The sequence below is a fragment of the Muscardinus avellanarius genome (genome assembly GCF_963383645.1).
Source record: "Muscardinus avellanarius genome assembly, chromosome: 20".
NCBI lineage: Eukaryota > Metazoa > Chordata > Mammalia > Rodentia > Gliridae > Muscardinus > Muscardinus avellanarius.
Genome location: NC_137806.1, coordinates 1,333,014 through 1,352,886, shown reverse-complemented (window position 1 = coordinate 1,352,886; position 19,873 = coordinate 1,333,014). Strand labels below are relative to the sequence as shown.

The window sequence follows — 19,873 nt, the reverse complement described above, 5'->3', positions numbered from 1 at the left end:
GTAACAAGTACAGTACATAGCCAACAGGTGTTCAAAAAACTTTAGTGACCATACTTAAGAGAAACTCCACAACTTAGTGAAACCCTGTTTCAAATTGAAGAATTAAAAAATAGGGCTGGGAGTATAACACAGAGGTAGAAAACCCCTGGGTTCAATCTCCAGTACTGAAAATAAAACAAGAGAGGGAGAAAAAAAACTTTCTAATCAGAATGATATGTATATTCTTTTCTATTTTATTTTTCTTTCTCTCTCTTAAATTAACATAATCCTAACTCCTAACCCCTAAAGATTGATCCTAGAGGCATTATACTCTGAGCTATACCCCCTATCCCTTTATTTACTTATTCATTTATTCGTTTATTTATTTTGTCTGTCTGTCTGTCTGTCTGTTTAGAAACAGGGTCTCCTTACGTTGCTGGTTGCCAAGGCTGATCTGGAACCAGAGACCCTCCTGTCTCAGCCTTACATCTGTGTGATCTTTAGAGCTCCATTCCTTATAGACACACTCATGGAGATGTCACTGCTTTTAAAATAGTAAATTATTATAAAACCTTAAAGCAAAAGATAAATAAAAGTTAAACTATACCTTGGTATTTGGTGATACAAGGAGAATAAAACATTTTTCTATCAAGAAGAATCCATGGATGCCTCCAATTAATCCCAACAGTTTCCAAACATGACCTTTGCTTTCCTGGAAATGTCCAAACTCTGTGGTTTCCTGCCTATGTACACCAAGAACCTAAAAAAAAAAAAAAATAGAAGAAGAAAGAAAGAAAGAAAATAACTTTTGATGACTTAAATATCAAATAGTTGGTATAGTGGTTGAATACATTCAACTTTCAGTCTGGGGAATCCCAGGACAACCAGAATCATTCAAAGTCTAGTTTGCAGCTGGGCATGGTGGCACATGCCTATAATCCCAGGACTTGGGAGGCTGAGACAGGAGGAGTGCAGTTTCAAGGCCAGCCTCTGAAGCTTAGCGAGGTTCCCCAGCAACTAGCAAGACCCAAAATAAAAACAATTAAGTAGGGCTGGAGGGGGTCGCTCAAAAGCGGAATAACTTTGGGTACAACCTCTAGTACCAAAAAGACAAAATGAAAATGACAACAAAATCAAAGCCCAGTTTCTTATTTTGGGGATATGTGAATACTTCTACTGTATGGATTAATCAGGGCCAAATAAAACGTGTGCCACAGAAAATAAAGGGGTTTTGAACAGCTCGTGCAAATGAACAGAATGATGCCTGAGCTTTATTTCAGCCAGAGGCCTAAATTTTCCATCTTTGGCGGATTTTTTTCAGAAGCTCTATCTGCATCTGTTGCCACGGCAGCGCTTTATATCAACATATTTAATTTTATTTATTTGGGTTTTGGTGGTACTGGGGGTGGAACCCAGAGGCTTTCTACCTCTGGACTATACTCTCAGCCCCATTTTATACTTTATTTGGAAACAGGGTCTCACTAAGTTGCTGAGAGCCTCACTAAGTAGCTGAGGCTGGCTTCGAACCCGTGCGATCCTCCTGTCTCAGCCTCCCAAGCGCGGGGATGACAAGCGTGCGCCACCACGCCCAGCTCAATACATTTTACATTTAAAACACATAAAAAGATATATTTTACTTGAGATGTATTCTCCCCATCCCCCATTGCAATTCAAGTAAACTTTTAATAATATTTAGGCGAGTAAGAAATTCACCTGTAAAACATTGCACTAAGTATGTATTTTATGGCTAGCAATACTATCAGCTCACTGAGACAAGAATTACATGAAATGGAGAATTTTTTTCTAGTTGACGCTTCCCATTGGTTGATTAAATCCATTGATTGATTTCATGATTGGCTGATTAGTGAATTATGACATCATATTCCTCCCCCAAGAGAAGGCAATTTTTAAAATAGCTTGGTAGTTTTAAGACTTAGGATGTTTCTGAACAGTAAATTAAAGAAACAACTATATATGTACAGATTTATGTAGACATGTTTATACAGAGATAAACATAGGCATTTATGTGTGGACATATATAATAGTCCTCTGTATCCATAGATTCTACATTAGCAGACTCAACCAAGGATTGAAAATATTCATCTGATCTCTACTAACATGTACGGACTTTTTCATCTGTATTCCATAAATAATATAGTGTAACAACTGTATAGAATTTATATTGTATGGGGCGGGATAACTAAAGATTACTCGGGGCTTATGGGGGTTTGTATAGAGAATGTGCATGCACTCTAACTCTTTATATAAGGACGTGAACATTTGTGGATTTTCATATACTTAAGCATCTTGGAGCCAAACCTCTTTGCAGATCAGGTCCACTGTATGTGCACCTGTATACATATGTGAGTATATGTGGATACCTATGCATATACATTCAATATACAGATAAAGCTAAGAATCAATATACGTTAGTCAGGATTTTTTGGTAAGAACATTAACATATGCCCCCTAACATTTATGATTATCATTATTTCACATAGAAAGCATAAGAAAATCCTTCTCCCTCATGTTGACATATAGATCTTTAAGTTGAACAAACTTAGCCCAATAAGTGAAATCTCAACACTAATATTTTTCTCATTTCTGCACAGACCTTTGAAAATCAGGAACCACTTACTTTTCTAGCTTCCCAACACCTTGTATTACCTTTCCTCCTCTTTCTAATAATTCTCGACCTCATCTCTTTCCTCCAGCTAATTCTAGCTTTCATGAAGCTGCTTCGTTCCTCTAAGCCCACCTCGGGCCATCTCCTGCCCAGCCCCTGCTCGCTGCCCTTGTGGGCTCCCACGTGGAGGGGGCCGGGCAGCCTTCTGCTCCTCTCTTGTCTCCCAGGATCCCCGCGTTAACAACTCTGCAGCCGCTGTGTGACCTAGAAAGGAGCCTCAGCCACCGCCTCGAGCCAGTAATGAGTCCTGAGATATTTCCAGAAAATTAGATTATGAGAGAAATTAAACTAATAACGGTTTGCTGTATTTCTCCAGCGCGCACTTGGTGATTTTCCAAACATCAAATGATTATCAAGCCTTTGAGCAACAAGAGTGACCCTGTAGGAAATCGCCAGGGGCTGGTGGAAATTTTTAACATCTCAGGCTATGCAAGGAACGGGAGCACTGCTCCAATGTCACCGTCCACGTTAAGATTCAGAGGGAATCCATAAGCTCTTCCGTGGTGGAGCTTTCTGTTCTTTTAGCATCTAAGGTCTGAGTCACCCACCCCCCTCCCTCCCTCCTTCCCTCTTCCTTCCTTCCTTCCTTCCTTCCTCCCTCCCTCCCTCCCTCCTCCTCCTCCTTCTTCTTTTTCTGTCTTTTTGCCTCTCTGTCCTTCTTTCATCTTTCTTTCAATTTTTGTAGTACTGGGGTTTGAACCCAGGGCATCCCACCACCAAGTTATACACCCTGCCCTTTTTACTTTTTGTTTTTGAAACAGGGTCTTGACAGGTTGCCGAGAGTCTCACTGTATTGCTGAGTTGCAAATCTTCAATCGCCCTGATTCTGCCTACCAAGTACTTGGATTACTGGCCTGTGCCACCATGCCTGGCCTTACATTTCTTTCTTTCTTTCTTTCTTTCCTTCCTTCCTTCTCTTTTCTTTTCTTTCTTTCTTTTGCGGGTCTGGGGGTGAAATCCAGAGGCATTCGACCTCCAAGCTACACCCCCTGCCCTATTTTTTATTCTTTATTTTGAAACCGGGTCTCACTGAGTTGCAGAGGGCCTCACTAGGTAGCTGAGGCTGTCCACGAACCCCGATCCTCCGGTCTCAGCCTCCCGAATGCTGGGATTACAAGCGTGCACCACCACGCCCGGCTCTGGCCTTACATTTCTGATAAATACAAAGCCTCATAAGATTCCAGCAAAGGGCTCAGCTTCTTGGTGTTTATATTTTTCTTATGAGAAATCCAGACACATTAGTCAGGTAAGAAAGAAACCATTCTGCCAGGCACGGTGACATACTCCAGTAATCACAGTACTTCGGAAGTTGCAATAGGAGAATCACGGGTTCAAGGACAGACTCAGCAATGTAGCAAGACTTCCAGAGACCTAGTGAGATCCTTTTTCAAAACAAAAAAGTCGAAAGAGGCTGGAGGTGTAATCAGAGAAAGAATAACCCTGGGTCCAATCTCCAGAGAAAGAAAGAAAGAAGGAGAGACAGAGACAGAGAGACAGCGACAGAGAGAAAGGGAGAAATAGAGGAGGAGGAGGAGGAGGAGGAGGAGGAGGAGGAGGAGGAGGAGGAGGAGGAGGAGATGATCTGTTCTGAGGGGTCAACTGGAGAAACACGGACGATGGTGCTGTGCCAGAGGTGGACAGAGTCAAGAATAAGAACAAGGGACCATTAGACACCAGAGACAGGCAGTCCCAGGACGCAGGATCATCCTTAGGTCTGAAAGGGCAAGGGAGGGATGAGGCAGTGGGGCTGGGTGCGAGCTGGAGCCAGGGAGAAGGCCTCCAGCTGAATATGGCAGCTCGTCTTCCATAGAAGACACCGGAGCCAGGAGGGAGCTGGGCAAACACCCTCCTCTACTGGGTTTCCCTGTGCTTACAAGGGCTGGACCCAAAGGAAGTCCAGCCTGCGAGGGAGCTGAGGACGCAGCCTCTGGAGCCTCTGGGCTGAAGCTCAGTGGGAGAGCAGGGCTGGGCGGCTGGGGAGGTACAGCAGCCAGTGCACTGCTCAAGGCCCATTTCTACTTATGGAGAATTGGTATCTGCTTCCTGCCTCTTTCTCAGTAGATATCTAGATCTGATCATCTTTTCTTATTTTATTTTTTAGTACTGAAGGTTGAAGGCCGCAGCATTCTACCTCCAAGCTACACCCGAGCCCTGTTTTATTTCCTTTATTTGAAACAGAGGCTCTTTAAGTTGCCGAGGCTGACCTGGAACCTGGAACCCCTCTGTCTACGCCTCACAGGTACTGGGATTACAGCCATCTGCCATGAAGCCCAGCAAGCCAAACTTTTATTTTTTTCAAAAATAAGAATAACAGGCATGAATTTAATATGTTCCTTTCCTACAAGTACAGAGACAGTGCAAATTTTCTTTCTAAGGGCAAACACTGGTCACTATTTATCCATAAACGTCACCATAAATTTTTGGATGAATACTTCCAGTAGTTACATTTAAAGGGAAAGGAGACATATTCCACAGGAAATGAAAAAAAGCAGGTTACCTGTGGGATGAGGTGGAGCAGAGCATCCCCAGAGAGAGTCCCGACGGCCAGGCCCACAAACAGTTGTAAAATAAGAGTGTAGTTCTCACAGTCGTGGAAGAGGACCAGCGCCGTCCCGAGCATGGAGCCCAGCGTGAGGAGGGCCACTGCCGCCGTGCTGTAGCCGTACCCTGAGGCAAAGGCCAGGACAGAAACTGAGTGCTCCGTGCCTCTGTCCACGCTTCCCACACTGGCGCTGCCAGCATGATGTTTTGTAACCTTTGATAGGGATGTGGAATGTTTTCGTGCTCTTTATGAGGTACAGACCTGCTGTGGTTCCCCACACAACCTAAACCAAGGAGCTGGAGCTGGGAGGTGGAGCCTCCTGTGTTGTAGGCCAGGTGGCTCTGCCTCCTTAATGGGGCTCCAGACCACAGCTCTCCTCTGTCCCGGGTGGAGACAGCGAGAAGGCACTATTTTATAAACCAGGAAGCAGGACCCTCACCAAACACCAAATCAGTGGGCACTGTGAGGACATCCCAACCTCCAGAAAGGCGACAGATAAATACCTGCTGTTTCAAAGCCTCCAGTCTCTGCTCCTCTGTTACGGCAGGGACTGAAGACGACTTTCACGCGCTCTCTGTGTCTGAAAAGTCACCCTGGCTACTCCCTACCATAAATCACTGCGGCAGCAGGCGCGGTGCTGCACACCTCTAATCCTGGCACTTGGGAGGCTGAGATGGGAGGATAACAGGTTTGAAGCCAGCCTCAGCAACTTAGTGAGACCCTGTTTCCTCATTAAAAAAAAAAAAAAAAAAACCAGCTGGGCGTGATGATGCAAGCTTGTAATCACTGCACTTGGGAGTCAGACAGGAGGACTGCACAGGTTCGAAGCCAGCCTCATCTGGGTCTGGGAGTATAGCCCGGAGGTAGAATGCCTCTGGGTTCCACCCCAAGTACCACCATTTTAAAAAAAAGGGCTGGAGGTGTAGCTCAGATAGAATGTCCCTGTGTTCAACCCCCAGCATCACACACACACACACACACACACACACACACACATACACACACACACACCACTATCACAAGCACAAACCTGGCTTACTTGGTTACTTCTCACCCCAAAGAAATGATTGCATCTTACTTGAAACCATGGCATCCATGATAGACAGTAGCAAGGTGTCCAACTTAATCTAGACCCCTTCTAAAGGAAGAAGCAGAGCTGCCCAGGGGACGGTCCGGCCTGTCGCAGACTTCTGCTGATCGATGCAGTGAGTACACACTTTGGAAGAACTTCCTTTCAAAATTTCTCCAGACAGTAATGCTGAAAGTGGTGATTTTTCTTAACGACTAAAATAAGTGATTGTATTGGTTTAAACTGACCAATGCATGTTAATGGCTGATAATATAAATTTAAATAAGTTTGGGTTATCAAGATAATTTTTAAATCCCTGAAATGTATAGGCTTTTAGGTGTGTGTGTGTGTGTGTTACTGAGGATTGAACCCAGGACATTCTTTCTCTGAGCTACACCTCCAGGCCTATTTTGTTTTTATTTTGGAACAGGGCCTCACTAAGTTGCAGAGGGCCTCGCTAGGTTGCTGAGGTCAGCACGAACCTCCGATCCTCTGGCCTCAGCCTCCCACGTCCTGGGATTACAGGCGTGTGCCACTGTGCCTGGCTCAGCTATTTTTTTAATATTCAGAAAAGTAAGATTCTAAGATTATTCGAACAAAAGCAAATAAATGTCAAGAAAGGAGAAATCAAAGAAAGAACATTAAGAGGGAAAGAAGAAATGCCTTTCAAAGGCAAATGTCAGTGATACGGGGATGATGACTTTTCACTCCATCACTTCCATTTGGTTGCAGAATGATTTTTTTCCAGCTTTGTAGAAGTTACTAACAAGTCTTGTAAACTAGCTTGTAAACAATGAGAGACGTGAATTATAAAACTAAACCATCATTTTCTTTAGTGACTATAGATACGTTATGTAAACCAAACAATTCAAGTATTATAATACTGATAGGTCATTGCAGTTTCTAGAAAAATATCCTCTTAAAGTTTATTATAAAAGAAAATGTTCCTTTCTCACCAGGCTTGTATATTTCTCAAAGATTCTCCACATTAGATCTTAATAATGGTACAACTGGTGCCATGGCAGTGGGCTTATGAGCTTAACAGGAACTTTACTAATCCTGTCTTCTAAATTATAAAGGGGTCTTAATATGCGATTGGGGTTGGTAGTGTCCTAAGATAAAGCAAGAAACTTTCAAACTTCAATGCCCCACACCCACTGCCCCCCTTCATGGTATGGAGTGTGGAGTGTTCAATAAAATGGTGTATGGGAAATGGAGAACGGTTTTTCAATGGTTATAGTTTCAGGTTTCTTTTTACACTAATTGGGGACTGAAGCCAGGGGCATTGTACCTTCAAGTTATACCCCCAGGCCTATTTTTTTATTCCTTATTTTAAAACAATCTCACTGAGCTGCAAAGGGCTTCACTAAGTAGCTGAGGCTATCCTTGAACCGATCCTCCTGTCTCAGCCTCCCAAATGCTGGGATTACAAGTGTGTGCCACCACACCTGTGGTGGTGCATGCTTTAATCCCGACACTTGGGAGGCTGAGACGGGAGGATCGCACAGGTTCGAAGCCAGCTTCAGTTACTTAGTGAGACTCAGCAACTTAGTGAGACTCTGTTTCCAAGTAAAATATAAAATAAGTCTGGAAGTATAGCCTGGAGGTAGAAAGCCCCTGGGTTCCACCCCCAGTACCATAAAAAAATAAATAATAAATAAATAAATAAATGAATAAGTAAGTGAATAAATAAATAATAAACTAGGGCATTAGGAGTCACAGTTCGGCGTTAGAACATGAGATAGTTAGCATGCTTAGGCCTTAAATTAGATCCCAATTACCAAGCAAAAAACAAACAAAAAAATATTAAGATGGTAAATTTCATGTTAGGTGTATTTTACCACAACTTAGTTTAAAATTTTTTCTTAATGAAAATGGTTGGGATAATCCTGTACCTACATAGGGATTTTATTTTATTCTAATTTAGTAAGAATACTCATTTTATAAAAATATCTAATGGTTTCCAACAAAGTTTCCTACCTACCCCAATCTTCCCAGATAAATAGGAATTCCATTGTATTCGTCTAATTACATCAATTAAAGGTACAGTAATTTCAACATGAGCACCTAGATGTCTGCTAAAATTAAATGCTATCACAATTTTTATGGCAGTGCAAAAGACCATAAAGTGTAGAACTTTATGGGCCAATTATGGCATAACATTTCCCAGGCGAGGGCAAACCTTCAAGGTCCCCTTTTCTTCTCTTCTCCTTTTTGTCCAGTAGGCAGCCACTATGTGATACAACAGGGTCAATGTTTCATAACATCCATTAGAAAACCTTTTAGATGCTCTGTGAGTCAGATTTTGCCTGCTCTCATGTGGGGAGGACAGCCAGGAAACTATAAAAGCTCTGAATTTGTGGTCAATGATCTGCTAATTTACCCCAGGTCCCTCCATGGGTGCCGTGGCGTCTTGATGGAGGCAGACGATGTGCCAATGGGTTTATCTTAGCACTTCTCATCATTGCAAGAGAACTTGACCTGGCGATTAAGCTCTAGCCATTCTCAAGCAGCTACTTAATGAGGTCTGGAATTTGACTTACAGTCAGCCATAGTCAGCCTTCCTGGAAGCTCAACTAAAGGTGGCATCCAGTTAAAGGTGGGCTTGAGTAACAGTCTGCTGAACATTTCCTTAACATGCCTCCCTGTGCCCTTCCCTCTTTAATGCCATGTCTTACGTTTCTGTAGTTTCCAAAGGTTACTGTAAGTCTTTCCCTTAAACTGTATAATGCAAAAATTTAAATTGAGGACAAGAATGTTTTTCTAGGTTCTTTAGTGTGTTAGTTATTGGAAATTTTTTGAGACTGTTTATTAGAAGGGTAATTAGAAAAGGAATACGCCTTTTTATTTCTTAGATCTGAAGTACAAAAACCCTTTCCCAAGTGGCGTGTGTACACCAGGCACCATGTAGGGTGAGAATTAAAATGTCCATGAATGCTCAGCAGTAGCAGGCTTCTGCCCTCATCCATTTCTGAGCAGCACTGGTCATCACATCAAACTTTTTAGGGGCCTTCTACCTGCAAGACACACCTCCAGCCTTTTTTATTTTTTGTTGGGAAACAGGGTCTCACTAGGTTTCTGAGAATATCACTATGTTGTTGAAGCTGTCCTCAATCCTGCGATCCTCCTGTCTCAGCCTCCCAAGTACTGGGATCACAGGTGTGCACCACCGCACCAGCAGCTGCTCACATTTAAGGAAGCTTTTCTTTCATCCTGTGAATATGGAGTCTTAAATGCCCCTGGGTTCCATCCCCAGACATGAAAAAGAAAGAAAGAATGAAAGAAAGGAAGAAAGGAAGAAAGGAAGAAAGGAAGAAAGGAAGAAAGAAAGAAAGAAAGAAAGAAAGGAAGAAAGAAAGAAAGAAAGAAAGAAGGAAGGAATAGAGTCTTGGGTAGTTGGACGTGGCATATTTTTGTTCACCTTAAATCAAACGGGTCTCCTGCTGCGGTAGAATCCACCGTGACTTAGAGGTGAGAACTGAACAATTCAACTCAGATGAACATGGCAGGTTAGCTCAAAGCAAAACAAGAAATCCTGTTCTGAAAACATATGCGTAAGGTCCTCAGATTAATGGTAATCTTTTATCGATGCATGAGTTACCTGTCACATATTTACTTTTTATCATGTTCTTAAGCCACCAATTACTGGTGGAGAGAGGTCATAAATGTATGGTGCTTTCAATCTACTGAACAGGTTTTGTTCTCCTTATCCTATGTGGACCTCGCAGGCTCCCCGTGAAGTCTGCGGAGAGCTGGCCTGGTGCGGCTCGGTGGGATCCGGGCCGGCCAGCGCAGTGCCCATGGACTCACATCCGCGGGCTGCCAGCCATGTCTGGGGCGCTGGCATCTCCCGGGATTGGTCTGGCCTCTCCCTCCCAGAGCAGCCCAAGGGGCTTGGGTTTACCCCTACGTGCCCGCATATGTTTTATGTTCCGCCATGTGAAAGGCTGGGAAACACTAAGATCTCATAACTTTCCCACTGTGCAGAGGACAGAGACAGCACCAGGTAACTAGAAATTGCTTAAGGTCACAGGGTGGCTGGGGATGAAAGACATCCCAGCTCTGAGCTCCACATCCCAGTACCGATGGCTTTTTCGCTCATGCCCCATGACTTCTCGACTATGGATTAAGCTGGTCCATTATTGAGTCAAATGGAAGGGACAGCCTCAATGTATCTAAATCAAATATAAAATATTTCAAAGTAGTATCGTCTAATAGGAACTCCAGGGCTGGCTGGGCAGAGTATGGATTCTAATTTCATTGCTTACCAGCTGTGTGTTCTTGAGCAAGTCACTCGACAGTTCTGTGACTAAGTTTCTTCATTTTTAAAATGAAGATATTAAGCCCGGCGTGGTGGCTCACCTTGTAATCCCAGCACTCGGGAGGCTGAGATAGGAGGATCGCGGTTCGCGGACAGCCTCAGCTACTTAGTGAGGCCCTCTGCAACTCAGTGAGACCCGGTTTCAAAATAAAGAATAAAAAATAGGGCAGGGGGTGTAGCTTGGAGGTCAAATGCCCCTGGGTTCCATCCCCAGACCCGAAAAAAAAAAAAAAAGGTATTAATACCTAGGTCTTCATTTTATGGGAAGGACCGAATGACGATATTAGTAATACCTAGGTCTTCATCTTATTGGAAGGATTGAATGGGTTGGTAAATTTCACTGGCTTAGACTAGCACCTGCGACATGGTAAGTAGCCCAAGCTCACTGTTATTAGCACACACGTCATGCAAATTCGCTTTCTGATGAAGAAGCACAACTTACTCTCCAGGGTGCTGGGCGCAGTCCTGGCTGGCTGCGCCTCGGGCTCGTGGCAGGAGCAGCTCAGTACTTGCTGAATGATGCCTGGACACATCTGCTTAAAGTCCTCCTTAGTAATGGGCGAGGAGCTGTTCTGGAGGAATATCTGCACCAGCTGCCTCGCGGAGAAGCAAGACTGTACGGAAAAACACAAGTTGTGACCGCCCTGGGCACCACACAGACGGGCCACCGAGCGACTCCCCCCGCGGAAGTCAGGCGGACCGCCGCCATCGCTGCAGGAACCCACTACCGCGCATGCGCCTTGGCTTCCGTTGCACCTGAGCCATTTGATAACTTCCAAGGATTCTTTTAAATCTTGGGTCCAAGTGTGAAGTCGGAGCCTTTTTAACATCGGAGCCTTTTAACATCGTGCACATTTTTTTCTTTCCTGAGAAGACACACTGTTTTATTACGGTTGCCCGATATTGTAACCAAGCAGCCCAAGCAAGCCTTGAGCTTTCTCGTTTGCTGGTTTTTCAGCAAAGTTGACTTTGCATGATAAACCGGAACTCTGCGGCAAGGAGGCCACTATCTCGAATACTCTGTGTTGGCGACCCGTATTTTCAAAAACAAAAGAGGTAAGGTTAAAATCTTCAAAAGTGAAGGCTATGTGAAGTAGGGGCTGTGCCAGCACTGAATGAAACAGTGACTTCTACAGACCAACACCTAGTCACAAAACAGTAGAAATCACTATTATTCTCTTCTGGCTTTATTTTTATCTAAGTCTTTATCATTTTTCACGTTATATAGACATATTTATAAGAGATAAGACTTAGAAGTTAATGCAACAAGTCTCTAAAAATTGTCATAAGGTATTTGTTCATCTCATATGTAAAAGCTGATATTTAGTACATCAAAAGTTATAATTAGCCAGGCACGGTGATGCATGCCTGAAATTCCAGTATTTGGGAGGCTGAGACAGGAGGATCCCAGATTCAAAGCCAGCCTCAGCAATATAGCGAGCCCCTCTGAAATTTAGTGAAACTCTCCTTCAAAGTCAAAAGAAGGAAAAAAAAAAACAGGGCAGGGGGTACAGATCAGAAGTAGAATGCCCCTGGATTCAATCCCCAGTATAAATTTAATTAGTTAACATGTGTCAAAGACAATATTCTCTTGAACACTATCTGTTACTGATGAGATATTGTTACCTCATCATTAAGATACCGATGGAGAAGCTAGTAGCAAACTTTTGAGAATGAAGCCTTTGCAGGAAACCTGACTTGGCTGAGCGGCAAGTAAGAGCGTAGGGGTAAAGAGAGCGGGCGTCTTGCCCAGTGGTTTCTAGTTTCAGAAGACCCTCTCACGAGGGAGCTTAGCCTGTTGTAAGCCTCTGTGCCCTTGACCTTTATTTGCTGCTCCGTTCAAGTCATCGTTTACTTTTGTTCTGAAATCACTAACATGAATGCCTTCATGTGATGAATCCATCACATTCTGCAAAATTTTGAGCACAAAATATTTTAATAAAAAAGAGAGTAGGCTGAAAAATGTAGATTACCTGGTCAATAATCTACATCTTTATTCCTTTACATAAAACTTTAATATCTGCTGATGCTCTTGTTGATGTGTCAGGCTTCCATGGAAGCTTTCAAATGGATTCTAAAGCAGTTGTTCCTAATTTTAGTTTTGAGGATCACAGGAAGAGCTTATTAAAAGACAGGGCTCGCCGGGCGTGGTGGCGCACGCTTGTAATCCCCGCGCTTGGGAGGCAGAGACAGGAGGATGGCGCAGGTTCGAAGCCAGCCGCGCGCGCTGGCTTAGGAGACCCTGTTTCCAAATAAAAATGTAAAAATAGGTCTGGGAGTGTAGTCCGGAGATAGAAGGGCTTCCAGGAACCCCAGTACCACCAAAAAAAAAAATAATAAATAATAATAATAATAAAAGACAGGGCTCAGCAGGGCGTGGTGGCACTTGGGAGGCTGAGACAGGAGAATCATGCAGGTTCGAAGCTAGCCTCAGCTACTGAGTGAAGCTCTCAGCAATTTAGTGAGACCCTGTTTCCAAATAAAGTATAAAATAGGTCTGAAAGTATAGCCCAGAGGTAGAAAATCCCCTGGGTTCCACCCAAAGTACCTCAAAAAAAAAAAGAAAAAGACAGGGCTCTGTGGGTGCAGTGATACATGCCTGTAATCCCAGTCATTAGGGAGACGCAGCTTGGAGGTAGAATTCCCCTGGGCTGTGTTCAATCCCTAGTTAAAAAAAAAAAAAAAGGATAGATAGGATTCTGCAAGGCATGGTGGCATGCACCTAGAATCTCAGTACTTGGGAAGGTGACACAGGAGGATTGCAGGTTCGAGGCCAGCCTCAGTGAGATCCTGTTTCAAAACAAAAAGTAAAAAGGGCTGAGGGTGTAGCTCAGAAGTAGAATGCCCGGGGTCAATTTCAGTCACACACACACACACCAGGTTCTGGGCTCTATTCTCTAGTTTCTGATTCAGTAGATTCTGAGGTGGGACCTGAGAATTTTCATTTTGGAAACGTTCCCAGGTAATGCTGATACTCTGTTCCACAGACTAGACTTGAAGAGCCATTGGTCTGAACTATACAGGTGGGTTCTAAATTAGGGTCTTAGCAGGAATCACAAAGAAAGTGACAGAGAAGAATACTTGCAGAAGAGGTTGTTTTGTTGCGTAGTTAGCATAATGATTATTATTAATATTCTTAGAAGATGGCTGCCTTAAGTATTCCCTGAAGTTTGAGAAATAATCTTTGATCCTTATGCAAATAGGGTTTCCATAAAGCTAATTTATCCCCTTCCCTGAAGAGGCACTTAAGGAGACCACACAAAGATGAATTCCAAAGCCAGCTCTTGTCACATTCTGTTGAGCACAGTAAGCTGGAGCTTGGAAGAATCCACTGTAATACTAAGACATACATTTCTTGTGTGTGTGTGTGTGTGTGTGTGTGTGTGTGTGTGTGTGTGTGTGTGTGTGTTACTAGGGATGGAACCCAGGGGCATTCTACATCCGAGCTACACCCCAGCCCTATTTTTTTATTCTTTATTTTGAAACAGGGTCTCACTGAGTTGCAAAGGGCCTCACTAAGTAGCTGGGCTGTCCATGAACCATGATCCTCCTGTCTCAGCCTCCTGAATGCTGGGATTACAAGTATGCACCACCACACCCGGCTTTAATACATACATTTCATACATAGCAGAGAGACAGAAACGTCTAAAATCTATAATAGCAAAAATATGTGAGATTCCTTATGCACACACTCATAACATGTGAGTATAAAATTCAGTATTAAGGCAGCAGGGGGTGTAGCTTGGAGGTCAAATGCCCCTGGGTTCCAACCCCAAATCCGCAAATAAATAAAATTCAGTATTATTATGAATATGTAAAGACTTTTAAGATACAGATTGAGTTCCATAGGACTGTTGATCGTGTGTGTGTATGAGAGAGAGAGAGAGAGAGAGAATGAGAGAGAGAGAATGAGAGAGAGAGAATGAGAATGCTGGGATTGTATCCAGGGGCATTCTATCTCTGAGCTACAATCCCAGTCCTATTTTATTTTTTATTTGGAAACAGTGTCTTGCTACGTTGACAAGGACCTCAGTAAGTTGCTGAGGCTAGTTTGGAACCTGCAATCCTGTTTTAGCCTCCCAGGTACTGAGAGTATATGTGTGTACCATCATGCCAAGCTTGAACTTATTTTTGTTTCTGTAGGGATATGTTTGTCTGAAATCCAAGAGGACTGCAAATTCAGGGGAGCTCATGGAACTCAGTGAGACCCTCTCTCAAAATAAAAATGAAAAGGACTGGGGATGTAGTTCAGTAGTACAGTGCCTGTGGGTTCAATCCTTAAATCGTGGTGACAGGGTAGAGGTGGTTGGAGAGGTGGGGCAAGAAAAGAAAAAAGAAAGCCATGACCATACCATAAAAATAGATTATTTTTACTTTTGAAGAAGACATACCTTATCTTCTTAAGTTTTCTACAACTCTGACAGAACTCTCATGACTTTCTTCAGTGGCATAAAGGAATAATGGAAATACCTGGTCCCAGGACATGGTACCCCCGTCTGACTCCTTGTCCACTGAAACAGGTAGATCGGAGTGGACCCAGTCATGGATTGGGGGGCTGTTTTGTTTTCTTTGGAGCTGGTGAATTTTATCTTTGTGGATACAGGTGCTTTTGGTCCAGAGAGTGTCGAGGAGTTGGTCTAGTCCTAGAAATTTCATACAAAATTGGGTGTCACACAGAATAGGCAGATCAAAGTCAGAATAATGACAATTTCATACAGGGTAGACATTTTACAGAGTAAATTCTGTTCTAATGAAAATTCATAGTTTTATTTTGAATGCGCTTAAGAGCATTTTTATTCATATGGATATTAATTCTCTTGTAGGACCTGGCTAAGGCTGAACCAGTCTTCAGAAGGTATTCTCATGACTTTTATCCCCTAGAGATGATAAATAGATGTTCTCCCTGATATGAGGAAGCTAGGGAGAAAATGGGTCATAGGAGAAACCCTAGACGAAGGAGATACTACAGATGAGCAAATAAGGCGACCTGAGGAGAGGGGAGAGGAGAGGAGGGAACTCCCCTAATGCTCATGATGTACATTAACATAAATATCAAAGTAGATCACTTAGCTGAACATGAGAAGGAGGGGGGGTGGAATGGGGCAGGATTGGGTAAGGACCACTTAGGAGAAGTGCGCATGTGTGGCTCCACCATCATGTACCCCATTAAGATGTATGACTACAATCAACGAAAAAATTTAAAAAGATAATAAAATGGGCAATTTAGCCAATGGAAACACCCTCCATGGAGCCAAATATTTGCCTTTTATATATCAAAGCATAAATTAAAGGGGAAATTGACCTATAGAAATTGACCAAGGTCAGTTTCCTATAGGAAATTTATTACGTTGAAATATTCTTTTTTTTTCTTTTTTGGTGCTACCTGGTGTTCCTGGAAACCCTTTTACCTCTGGGCACACTCCCAGACACCTATTTTTTATATTTTTATTTGGAAACAGAGTCTCTTAAGCCAGCAAGACTGGCTTCGAACCTGTGCGATCCTCCTGTCTCTGCCTCCCAAGTGTGGGGATTACAAGTGTGCACCAACCACGCCCAGCTTACATTGAAATATTCTATATTTTATTCTATATTACTTTAATGTATATAAGTAAATCAAGTTGTTTTCCTCTTAAGTGTATATGCAGAAAAATAAATGAAAGTAATCTGAAATTGTAGAGACAAACGATCTTTTTTTTAAATAATATTGTAGAATGGTTATAAATTTATAGATTGCAGTTGAGTTTTTCTTACTAGAGCTCCAGGCTTTTAAAATGACTTATACAGAGAAGAATTATATACAATAATAAGTTTCTATGGATCTACCTATCTTCTTCCTTGTGAGTAAAATGTTTTTGAAATTTTTCTCAATATTGTCAGTGAGAGAAAAAGTTACCGACTGGATTTTTACTTTATTTATTTATTTATTTATTTATTTATTTATTTATTTATCTGCAGACTAGGGATGGAATCCAGGGGCATTCTACCTCCAAGCTACACTCCCAGCCTTATTTTTTATTCTTTATTTTGAAACAGGGTCTCACTGAGTTGCAAAGAGCCTAAGTAAGCTGAGGCTGTCTATAAACCATGATCCTCCTGTCTCAGCCTCCCAAATGCTGGGATTACAAGTGTGTACCACCACGCCCAGCTGGGTTTTCACTTTAAATGGTTAGTTTTTAACAGAAAATCCAGAGATTGCAGAGAAATGGGAAAACGTGATCCACAGTCAGAGAAAAGAGCAGTCGACAAATACTTCTGAGTATTCCCAGAAGTAGGCTTTAACCGACCATCTGAAAGCGGCTAGTGTAAGTTTAAGGAAAAAAATCACATTTAAAAGACATAAATAAAGGATGGTAAGGAAATAAAAATTGTATAAAAGTCCCAATGGATGTTCTGGACATGGAGAGTATGAAAAGTGAAACGAAAATGCAATAGGTGCGCTCAACAATGCACTTGAGAAGACAGAAGGGGAAACAATCGCTGAACGTAAAGGTAGATTAACAGGTATCCACTCTGAATTGAAGGAAAAGGACCAGGGGAAGAAGGCGAAGGAGCAGCAGCAGTGTCGGAGACCTATGGGTACCAACACGCGCGTCAGCACCGCGCACTGGCAGCCGAGGAAGGAAGGGGAGACTCAAAAATATTGGAGAAATAAGGGCTGAAATCTTCTGAAGCCAGATGTAAAATCTCCATCAATGTGTTCAAGAAACTCATCAAACACCAAGCGACGTAAATACAAAAAGATCCACAGACACCTTAAAGTCAAGCTGCCGAGGTCGAGGACAAGAAGACAATCTTGAGAGCAAGAAAGGAAAATAACTTAAACCAACATCCTTTTCTCTTTTTTACAAGGTAATTTACAACAAAGTAAAGAAGAGGGTGAGTGAGGAACCAGATACCTTCAGAGGACGTCTAACGACCTACCAACAATTTGCATTTTGTGAACCTTATTTGAATCCTGATTCCATAAAAAAATTAAAATATTTTCAAAAATCAGGAAATGCAAACAAACATTTTTACGATGTTAAGAAATTAAATGTTTAGTTGTGATATTGGTAATTAGATGCTTGGACTGCTTTGAATACTCTCATCTTTCTCCATGACCCTTTACCACCTCTGGCCCAGCATTACCTACCTATGCAGAAAGTGTTTAGTTCTTAGGGCAGGTCATAAAATCTTTCTACAGTTTCAGTTTCTGTCACGACAGAATTGGGACAGTCCCCATTCACGCCTCATCACCACACAGATAGCAGAGCATGTTTGCCTCAAAGGGCCGTCTGAGCTCTTACCACAGTCTGAGATAAAATGGCGCTCAAAACATAACTGCACACATGCAGCCATCAAAATGCCTCCTTTGCTTTTTTGGCATGCTTTATTTGGTAGATGGGACAGGGAACTTAAATTCCAGCCAGGCGTGGTGGCGCACGCTTGTAATCCCAGCATTTGGGAGGCTTAGACTGGAGGGTCGCGGTTTGCGGACAGCCTCAGCTACTTAGTGAGGCCCTCTGTGACTTGATGAGACCCTGTTTCAAAATAAAGAATAAATAATATGGCTGGAGGTGGAGACCCAAGGTAGAATGCCCCTCGGTTCCACCCCCAATATCACACACACACACACACACACACACACACACACACACACACACACTTACCTGATAGTTGGAGAGCATTTGTGCTATTCAAGAAATTAAAAATATATTCTGTAAAATAGCCCGGGGAAGGTAAGTCTCTTTGCCCCAGACAAACACCTTGGAGGGACAAAGCAATGATTGTCGCGGCCAGCTGGGGAAGTGTGTTCTCATCCGCACCATCACTGCTCAGGATTCCGGATTTTTCCTGCAGTGTTTTAGTTCCCATACACTGAAATCAGATACAAAGAGAACATGCTAACTACTAAACCCTGAAGTTATTTTGATAAGATATCTCTAGGAATTCCCCTCCCCCTCCTCAAAAGAAAAAAAAAAAAAACAAGGAATAGTTCATCTAAAAGAAGATTGCGGTGAGCACAGTAGTGCATTCTTGTCATTCTAGCACTTGGAAGGAATAGAGAGAAGAAAGACAGGTCCAAGGCCAGCTTAATGAGACGCTGTTTCAAAACAAAAAATAAAATAGAGCTAGGGGTATAGCTTGGAGGTAGAATCCCCCTGGGTTGAATCCCTAGTCCCGCAAAAATACATGCATACATACATACATGCATGCATAATACAGAAAGATTAGATAGATAGATAGATAGATAGATGATAGATATAGATTGATTGATAATGAATTGGAAATAACAATCATCCCACAGTGTGGTCTCAGATGCAATTTTATTTGGTAAAATACTTGCATACTTGTTTCTTAGCCAGGTTTAGTGGTGCATGCTTGTAATCCCAGTACTTGGGAAGCTAAGACAGGAGGATCACAGGTTTGCAGAGAGCCTCTACCACTTAGTGAGACCTTCAGCAACATAACAAGACCATGTTTCAAAATAAAAAAATATAAAAGTAGTGCTGGAGGTGTAGCTCAGTACTAGAATTCTCCTACGTTCAATCTCCATCACCATAAAACCAAACCAAACAAAACAAAACAATTTGTTTTTGATCTGCCAGGACACTGGGTTTTCTAACTGGGTCCTCAGTTACACACATTTCTCATTACCATCTCATAGCTGTGCTTTGTCCAAAGAGTATTCTGCTCTTACTATACATACTTTTTTTCTTTTCAGTGCTAGGGATTGAACTCAGGGGCATTCTACCTCTGATCTACATCTCAGTAATTTATTTATTTATTTATTTATTTTTTATTTAGAAACAGGGACTTTCTTGATTGCTGAGAGTCTACCTAAGTTGCTAAGGCTGGCCTTGAACCCGAGATCCTCCTTTCCATGTACTGGGAAGCACAGTACTTCTCAGCTTCCCATGTACCAGGTTACAGGCGTGCACCGCCATGTTTGGGCTGTTCACATACTTGGAATCATTGAATTCTCTCCCAGCTTCAAACGCAGCTTGCAGCGAATGTTTTCAAATCTACGTTCCCTAACTTGACTCTTCACATAGACCCTGCTGCCTTGTATTATCCCAAGGTATTTCTACTTCCACAGCAATTTTTAATCTCAAGTTCAGCTGTAAACCAGAGTTTGCCTGGTATCTGGGTTCTTTAAACTACTACAGGACAGAGGATTATAACATAGGATCTTTTCATATGTATATGTCGACTTTTCCAATTATGAATATCTAAAAGTCTAGAGTTTTGTCTTATATCCCACTAATATTCCCATTATTTTATTTAAACATTTAC

At 42.4% G+C, this 19,873-nt stretch overlaps 1 protein-coding gene across 3 annotated transcripts in view; it reads right to left on the bottom strand.

Moving 5' to 3' along the window:
• The window catches only part of SLC39A12 (solute carrier family 39 member 12), a gene marked incomplete at both ends in the record, with an annotated part of 57,328 nt that overhangs the window by 28,824 nt on the left and 8,631 nt on the right, over positions 1-19,873 (bottom strand). For all 3 annotated transcript variants that reach the window (XM_080717087.1, XM_080717088.1, XM_080717089.1), the window contains 5 exons: positions 587-739; positions 5,163-5,332; positions 11,040-11,211; positions 15,068-15,240; positions 18,247-18,454. In XM_080717087.1, the coding sequence (XP_080573213.1) occupies positions 587-739; positions 5,163-5,332; positions 11,040-11,211; positions 15,068-15,240; positions 18,247-18,454 (876 nt within the window). The remainder of the gene's footprint in view (positions 1-586; positions 740-5,162; positions 5,333-11,039; positions 11,212-15,067; positions 15,241-18,246; positions 18,455-19,873) is intronic.